This window comes from Salmo salar, chromosome ssa16 (genome assembly GCF_905237065.1).
Source record: "Salmo salar chromosome ssa16, Ssal_v3.1, whole genome shotgun sequence".
Lineage (NCBI taxonomy): Eukaryota > Metazoa > Chordata > Actinopteri > Salmoniformes > Salmonidae > Salmo > Salmo salar.
In genome coordinates this window covers 47,170,471-47,179,544 of record NC_059457.1, presented here as the reverse complement: position 1 = coordinate 47,179,544, position 9,074 = coordinate 47,170,471, and the positions used below count along the sequence as shown (strand labels likewise).

Below are 9,074 nucleotides of genomic sequence, written 5' to 3'. Positions count from 1 at the left end.
TTCATTAAGTTGCGAAAACCTCATAATTACTCAATGCGCTTTGAGAGACTCAATTTTACACTCTATTAATGCAAAATATCAGTCTAAAATGTGTTCCATTTTTGAGCGTATGCGTAATAAACATGATTAAATTGTAATCGAAAGTCCTTTAGTTTCCATTTAGGGTTTTACCGCTCGAGTTTGTTTATTAAGGCATGTGCTGCCAAAGTCCTGATATGACTGGATAAAGTTTTACATCCTGAAAGCAGGCAGGCCTACGTCATTCAGAGATGATGAAGAGCAAAGACACGGATCAGTCGAGGCTTCAACATGATAAATTCTGAACTGAGCAGATGCCGGGTATGCAGAGAACAATGAGCCCTAGAGCAATAAAGCCCTTAAATTGAATTGTATTGAGAGAGAAATATCGCTGTAGGCCTAATATAAATGTGTCTTCGTCATGACCCTTGGCTTTAAACCCTTTCGAAGCTCTGGACATTAGCCCGCATTAAGTTCTGGAGAAAGATGATTTGAGGAAAAGCAGCTGAGGGGAATACCTTCTCGCTTTAGAAAGTGTTCCCACAAAGAGACACTGCCCAGATTTACCTCCCGTTTATGTTCTTATTTCCATCAGTTCACAAGTTAATCCGATTTCTCTCCCAGACCCAAATACTCCGTGATATATGTGCTGACAAAAGATGGTCGGCTTGAAGGAATAAACACTTTCCCAAAAATAAGAACAAACAATGGGAAACGAATGTGCATTTATACGAATTAACTACCAATTCAGCTTTATTGATGCATTGCCAAACGTGTTGTCGTTATTTTCATTAGGTCTATTAACCCTATAGTTAGTCTAATTGTCAGTTAATAGGCTTATTCGTTGAATATTGAAAATGACTATTAGGCCTAAATCATTGTCATCATTATAATAAGGGATTATCATGGCTATTAAGTCACCAAGACCCATCAAGACCCAAATCAGGAACAATTTTCTTCGACAATAAATCAAAGATTTAAAACAAGATAATACTTGCATGCCATCAAAACACCCATTCTGATGTTGAATAAACCTCTCATTAAAATGACTGGATCTGCCTAGATCATTGTTGTAGTAGATAGGCCTAACATGATAAAGTATCACAAATAAACATGGTTCATAGAGATATTGAACAGTCCATCTGTTGCGCGTAATGATCTCCAGGGCGCGCAGTAGGTCATGCCAACCTGCTCAATCTACCAGGCTATGCCAAAACGGCTTATTCATTCCACAACAATGTAATATCGTTACCACTATTTGCATCATAAGTTTCCCAATTGTCTCATGTAGTCAATCAAGATGTGAGAATTGCACGACCTACAAATAAAATACAACAACATATTCGCCTTGAGTGTATTTTTAAAAGAATTTCCCCGGCATAGTTGTTATTGGCAATTCACCTCTTGACTGGATTGTGACTTTGTCGCGAGTGCCTACACGTTTTCTTTCCGTGTAAAGTCGAAACTTCTATGTATGAATATGGCCAAAGATCAAATTGAGTTTAAGATTCCCTCCCTTCCCTCACTTTCTCTCCTCTCTTGGAGAAATTCAACAAAATATGCAAGCACTACATTAGAAGGCAACTTTTCGCTGCCTTTAATTCCAGCCTAAACGGGTTTTCTCCAGGAGAAGAAATATTTTCTAAAAACCTTGAAGAAGAGAAGGGCATTATTGTTTTAATCCTCTTAGTAGCAGTCATTTTAAGGCCGTTTTTTGGAGGCTGAAATGGCGTCTTGTCTCCGCAATCCTAACCTAAATCCCTTGGGGCCAGGAGAGTTTCTAAAGGCTAGCATCTATTAGCCATCTCTCCACCGCAGTCTCCTCTGCAAGTGGCTCGAAAAGTCGAAAAGCAAATACAATTAAAGCATGAGTAACTTAATAGCCCTTTAAACACCTCAAACCCTGCATGCAAACCATTGTAATGAAAGCGTCATTGAAGCCATTGGCACTTCTTGAATGAACAATCATAACTTCTTATTTACCACAGATTTGAATTAACCTATTATTAGTATTATTATTGCTATGATTATTTGTAGGCTATTATAATGTTACATGCGTTTGCAACATGACATGGAAGATTTTAGTCAATATTCCGTGTTCCATTTGAAAATAGACTGTATATTGACCAAATATATACACACAGTAGGCTACAAAGGGCCGACATGCAAAACAATTACCAAATGTATATTTGAATTAAGATAATGAGTCTCAAGGAAACACTTATATTTCGGTATATCAAAATATAGACTGAGCAACGTGCGGGTTTCCTTAATGCATGACCTCTACGTACAATTAAAAGTGTATGGCCTAAGAAAATGAAATTAAAATATGTTTGTGTAGGCCTATATGGCGAGAATAATAATATGGATATTTTGATAGGCTTAATGATACTATGATTATAACATTAATGTCCAGGAAATGATTAATAAATGAATAGTTTAAATCAGTAATGAGAAAGCCTGGAGTAGAAGAAAGCTCTTTTGGTTGACACAGCAAAGGTCCATTTGAAATCCTGCATGACCTCACCAGGCGCTCGAGCTCCTTAAAGCCCATACGTCGTGCGCGAGCCCGTTAGATGGCAGCTCTCCGTATTCTCGAACGACTGGAGAGTGAGAGCACCGCGCGCAGAAAACGGACTACAGTATTCCTGAGGAGTTTGGAGTTCAAAAATGAGTATACAGGACTAAACATCACGGAATTGAGAAGTAATATACAAGATGATACTTTGAATGCTAATATTTCATTTGAAAACAGCCGGACATAGGCTATAGGCCAAGACCCCACGGGCAGTGTACGTAAGAGGTAAGACCTTTTTGAAAGGCATGCATCTGTATAAAGAATCAGGTTGGACCTGTTATTAAAGTAAAATGATGTGTGTCTGTCATAATCCTAGTTTTATTGCATTTCCTTGCAACTTTAAACCTCTTCCATTTAAACCTTGGAGCAATATATTGACCGGGTCTTCTCATTATGCATGGTATACAAGCATTTCGCTACACTCACATTAACATCTTCTAATCATGTGTATGTGACCAATACAATTTGATTTGATTTGAAAGATCTAAACTGAAAATTAGACTTCAACATTATTTCATGACATTTTTTTAATCTCCGGAATAGTTTCTTAAATTATCCACGTCTACCGGCCTAATTTGGGGCAAAACTTGAATATCGGGTTAATGTAGAAGAAAGAGTGTGTCACCTGTACAGGCATATCGGCGGGCCGATATTTAGCCTCTATGGTGTCTGGGAGAGAACTAAATCCACGGCAATTAGCAGAACGAGTGTTAAATCAGCTCCCCAAGGCTATCTGACTTTGTCCACATCGAGAGATTCTTATTTTGAGTGATGAAAAGGATTTAAAGCCGCAATAAAGCAATTGTAAACAATATGTAGGCTACAGGCAATGACACTTATGAGGAACAGCCATATTCAAAAAAGGGCATTGTTAATACACACACACACACACACACACACACACACACACACACACACACACACACACACACACACACACACACACACACACACACACACACACACACACACACCTAGCAGTTGAAACCTATTTGCACCTACATTAGACGAGTAGCCAACAGGGGTTCCCTATGCATATATTTAACCTTACATCTACCACTGCAAGCCTCCGGGCAGTGGGGCGGGAGCCGCCATAGACCGGGAGAAACGGCTCCCATTCAACTCCAATACTCAGGGAGCTAAATAAATATTTTGTTAAGCACCTTCTGTCCCAGTCCCGGCCAAAGTAAAGTGTTCCCTAATGGACTATGGCATATTCGAGTTTATTGTAAATCATTCCATTGTAAAAAATATATATATATATATATATATATAAAATAAATGACAGTAAAAAGCAAGCCTATGATTTAAGCCTGTATTTTAGGCCTATGATAATCCCTGTAAATTTGTCGGAAATGACCCCCTTATTACACTACTGTATTATTGGCAAGGCAAAAAATGAGAGACAATTTATAATAGGTATGCTTCCATCATAAATTATAAATCAAGATTTGTATAGCATTCAAACATAGATCTTAGTAAATGTTCATGCTCCTGCATTTGGTGACAATAATAACGCGACTTGATATAAGGTATATCCAGGTTATGAGCGTTCGATTCTGATTATTATTATGATTATATTAAGCTTTTATTACCCATTTTTATAATGTCACTTCGAGCATTCTACATTTCTGCATGATCAATGAATTACACGCTGAAATGTTAAGGTCGTGATAGCGGTCTGATACTATCATTTTGGTACTGTATTTAGCTTGATTGTTGGGGTACAAATTCCCGTGTCACCCTTTGGGCTTTTCATTCCTAAGAGCATATAAAACACAATAATACCGTAGGCTGTATACTCTTTTCGACATACGTTTCAACTCGATGTAAGCCTACTAAATGAAGAAAATAAACACACCCAAAAGGGGCATATTTTAATCCACATTTTTGAGGGATTAAAAGGATATTCAAACAAATATTATTGTAGGCCTAGATACTTTTTTACAGAATTGTTCCAAAAAATGTAACGCAATATGAACGCTCATGAAGCTAGGCCAACTTGTCTTAAAATTAAATAAAACATGATTCGTTTTGACTTGTCTAATGCCCAAGATGCGGTTAAATTCATAACGCACTGACAGATTCTGATTTATGTGGTAGGTAGCCTTTTCAACTGTAGGCTTGGGTCATTTTTATCGTAAACTATAGGCTTAATCTGTGTAAATAAAAACGGTTAGTTATGCTATTATGCACGCTATTGTGCTACACATTATGGATAATGACAATAATTAGGCGATTTATAGGACTCAATTAAAACATGATTATATCATTTAATAAATGAGTCTGGTCACACCAATTTATTTTGTGTGCTTTTTCAGAGAAAAGTGCCTGATTAATTTCTGATCATTGTGTAGTTTTCTGTTGACGTTTTTAAATTCTGCTAGCGCTGTATGGGACATATATTTTGCCTATTTAGTAGGCCCACGTCGCTTAGCTATTCAGGCACAACGTCAAGTGCGACATTAAATGAATGAATATCATATCAGCATTAATGTTGAGATAACACAGGAGAGTAGGCTAATTATTTCACACAGCCCCTCGGGCTTTAGTGGGGGGAACTCTCATGGGAAGGACTGCGAGCTCTCCGTGGGAAAAGGGGTTTAAAGGTTTAGTGGCTGGCTAGGTTTCTCAATGCCGTCATATAATAATGTCACTTTCAGCTTGAATCTTCTTAAAGAAACATATTTACAGTTATAGACATATAATAACTGATCATGTTCAAATGCAGCTTCGCCTTTAGGTTATTTGAAATCATCTACTGACAGTTTTAATAAAATGGGCGACAGGTATCCTAGGTTAGAGTGTTGGGCCAGTAATGGAAGGTCGCTGGTTTGAATACCCGAGACGACAAGGTGAAAAATCTGTGTCTGTGCCCTTGAGCAAGGCACTTAACACTAATGTTCTCCAGGGGAGCAGTACTACTATGGCTGACCCTAAAAAACAACACATTTCACTGCACCTATCCGGTGTATGTGACAATAAAACACCTTAAAACATCTTAAATTAATGGAAATAAAAAACGAAGTTTAATATAAATACATAACCTACATAAATACAAGTGTAATACAAAAATGTTCGATAATAATTTAGGCCACTTGATGTTTGAGTCTAGGCCTACATCTGCAGCCCAAGACTTGCTTACAGGTACATAAATCAAACACTGATATTACTGGTTTTACTAATTCAACAATAACGAATTGTTTGAAACAACAATTTATCCCTCTGCATTTACAGGTGACGAAGCCATGCAGCACTACGGAGTGAACGGATATTCTCTCCACGCCATGAACTCACTAAATGCCATGTACAATCTTCACCAGCAGGCAGCGCAGCATGCCCAGCACGCGCCCGACTACCGGCCGTCCGTGCACGCGCTCACGCTGGCAGAGAGACTAGCTGGTAAGAACTGGTTGCACATTTACTCATTCGACTGCGTAAATCTGTCCATAAATCAGGAATATTTGCAATACAATCAGGCTATCATGCTGTGTGATGGACAAATATTATGTTGTCTTATGTTCAAAATGTATTCTTGAGTTCAATGCAATAAATGGTTACATTGTTTCAGAAAGGCTTATTGATAAGCACTATCTGACCTGTCCCTCAATTAAATTGGCCCAATCTCTTTTCCTTCAACGGCTGCACATTTCAAGACATAATCCTCGAGGCCCGGTATGGCTCCCAGCACAGGAAGCAGCGGCGCAGTCGCACAGCCTTCACTGCCCAGCAGCTGGAGGCCCTGGAGAAAACCTTCCAGAAGACCCACTACCCTGATGTGGTGATGCGCGAACGCCTGGCCATGTGTACCAACTTACCAGAGGCCCGTGTGCAGGTGAGGATACTACTTAGTCGAAATAAATAAACTATTTCACCTGCATCTTAACTTTCAGTATTGGTTGTGTAGAAGAGGGAGAGTGGGGGTGATGAAGAGAAATACTTACTTAACCGTCTTCGTTCCTGGTGGAACATAGGACCATGCTAAAGATCTCCAACATTGCTGGGGGAACATTGGACCATGCTAAAGATCTCCAACGTTCCTGGTGGAACATAGGACCATGCTAAAGATCTCCAACATTGCTGGGGGAACATTGGACCATGCTAAAGATCTCCAACATTGCTGGGGGAACATAGGACCATGCTAAAGATCTCCAACGTTGCTGGGGGAACATAGGACCATGCTAAAGATCTCCAACGTTGCTGGTGGAACATAGGACCATGCTAAAGATCTCCAACATTGCTGGGGGAACATAGGACCATGCTAAAGATCTCCAACATTGCTGGGGGAACATAGGACCATGCTAAAGATCTCCAATGTTGCTGGTGGAACATAGGACCATGCTAAAGATCTCCAATGTTGCTGGTGGAACATAGGACCATGCTAAAGATCTCCAATGTTGCTGGTGGAACATAGGACCATGCTAAAGATCTCCAACGTTGCTGGGGGAACATAGGACCATGCTAAAGATCTCCAACGTTGCTGGGGGGACATAGGACCATGCTAAAGATCTCCAACGTTGCTGGGGGAACATAGGACCATGCTAAAGATCTCCAACGTTGCTGGGGAGACATTGGACCATGCTAAAGATCTCCAACGTTGCTGGGGGAACATAGGACCATGCTAAAGATCTCCAACATTGCTGGGGGAACATAGGACCATGCTAAAGATCTCCAACGTTGCTGGGGGAATATAGGACCATGCTAAAGATCTCCAATGTTGCTGGTGGAACATAGGACCATGCTAAAGATCTCCAACGTTGCTGGGGGAACATAGGACCATGCTAAAGATCTCCAACGTTGCTGGGGGAACATAGGACCATACTAAAGATTTCCAACGTTGCTGGTCTCGGCTGCTTTTTTCTTCTGGCCATGAGAAGTGGATGTTTTTTAGTTCCGCTGTCAAGGAGTTCAAATGCAATTAGTTAAAATTATATTAGTCAGAATAAATAATTTACACGTTTGACACACCAAAGCCATGTAACAAATCACCAATATTGACATTATCAGAAGCCTTGGCTATTAGAGCATTATAGTTTATTAGAAAGTGATGAAATTGTGTTTTTTACTGTATAACAACTGAAATCCATCCTCTCACCAGGTGTGGTTCAAGAACCGCCGCGCTAAGTTCCGCAAGAAGCAGCGCAGCCTGCAGAAGGAGCAGCTCCAAAAACAGAAGGAGGCCAACAGAGAGGGAGGTGATGAGGAAGAGGTCAAGACCACCGACCCTTCCACCCAGACATCTCCATCTCCCTCCTCCCTCTCGGAGACCATGCGGCCCCAGCCTGCGGAGATGAGTGTGGAGGTGAACGTCACCTCCCCGGAGGCCTCGGACAGCGAGTCGGCTGCGGAGGACAACGGTGAGGGAGATGAGGAGCTGAAGTGGGAGAGGCTGCAGGATACTCAGCAGCATCAGCATCAGGGGGAGGTGCAGCAGGGGGGTGCAGGGCTGCAGCCGGGAGGAGGATCTCCATCCTACAAACGCTTCAGCCCCACACCAGGTGAGAAATCCCACAGACAATGGGCCATTAGACATATGTTTTTATTATACTGTAGATGCACCCTCAATTTCCTTAGGAGGCACATATGTCAATTTTTGTTAGTGTGCTTATCCCTTATCTGCAGGACTTCAGTGTATTCTATATTATTATGAATTAGTCTTGAAAGCGGAAAATACATCTTTCTCTCTAAAAGAATAAAAACTATAACTAAACTCTCTCTCTCTCAGACTCTCCCCTGGGCTCTCCCTCCCTCCCCTCTTCTAGCGGTGGCGTGGGCAGCAGTTGTGTGTCCCAAGGGTCCTATGCCTCGTCCCCCCTCAGCCTCTTCCGTCTGCAGGAGCAGTTCCGCCAGCACATGGCTGCCACCAACAACATGGTCCACTACCCCTCCTTCGACATGGGTACCCCCTCCTCTCTGCCCTACCTGGGCATGAACGTCAACATGCCCTCCCCCCTGGGCTCTCTGCCCTGCCAATCCTACTACCAGCCCCTGTCCCAGGCATCCATGTCCCAAGTGTCCATGTCCCAGGCCCAGCAGGTGTGGAACAGCCCCTTGACGGGTCTCCAGGCCGCTCCGAGCAGCCTACTCAGCCTCAACAGCAAGACCACCAGCATCGAGAACCTACGTCTGAGGGCCAAGCAGCACGCTGCCTCCCTGGGCCTGGACACACTACCCAACTGACCCCCAGACTGACCCCCCCGGGCAGGGCAGCTACCTGGGACACAGTCAGATGTTATGACCCTTTCTACTGACTGGACATTATAGACACTGCATCAGTTTTGTACACTGGGACTGCATGGGACTGGACATTAGATAAGAACCCTACCGGACTATACTTATTTGACACCCTTGCAGGTGAGATACATAGGCCCAGTGCAATCTCACTACTGAACAAAAAATATAAATGGAACATGTAAAGTGTTGGTCCCATGTTTCATGAGTTGAAATAAAATATTCCAGAAATTTTCCATACGCACAA

The 9,074-nt window shown here is 41.7% G+C and overlaps 1 protein-coding gene across 1 annotated transcript; it reads left to right on the top strand.

The window, feature by feature from the left end:
* The first annotated feature begins 2,578 nt into the window (after positions 1–2,578).
* Positions 2,579–9,074, top strand: LOC106574030 (diencephalon/mesencephalon homeobox protein 1-B-like). Its single transcript, XM_014149541.1, has 5 exons — positions 2,579–2,821; positions 5,834–5,998; positions 6,253–6,431; positions 7,695–8,094; positions 8,322–9,074. The coding sequence occupies exons 2-5, from the start codon at positions 5,845–5,847 to the stop codon at positions 8,774–8,776; spliced, it is 1,188 nt and encodes a 395-aa protein (XP_014005016.1). The 5' UTR covers positions 2,579–2,821; positions 5,834–5,844; the 3' UTR covers positions 8,777–9,074.

Coding starts and splice junctions, on each gene's coding strand:
- LOC106574030 (XM_014149541.1), top strand. CDS start 5,845: ATGCAGCACTACGGAGTGAACGGATATTCTCTCCACGCCATGAACTCA. Junction 5,999..6,252: donor GCTGGCAGAGAGACTAGCTG/GTAAGAACTGGT, acceptor GCACATTTCAAG/ACATAATCCTCGAGGCCCGG. Junction 8,095..8,321: donor ACGCTTCAGCCCCACACCAG/GTGAGAAATCCC, acceptor TCTCTCTCTCAG/ACTCTCCCCTGGGCTCTCCC.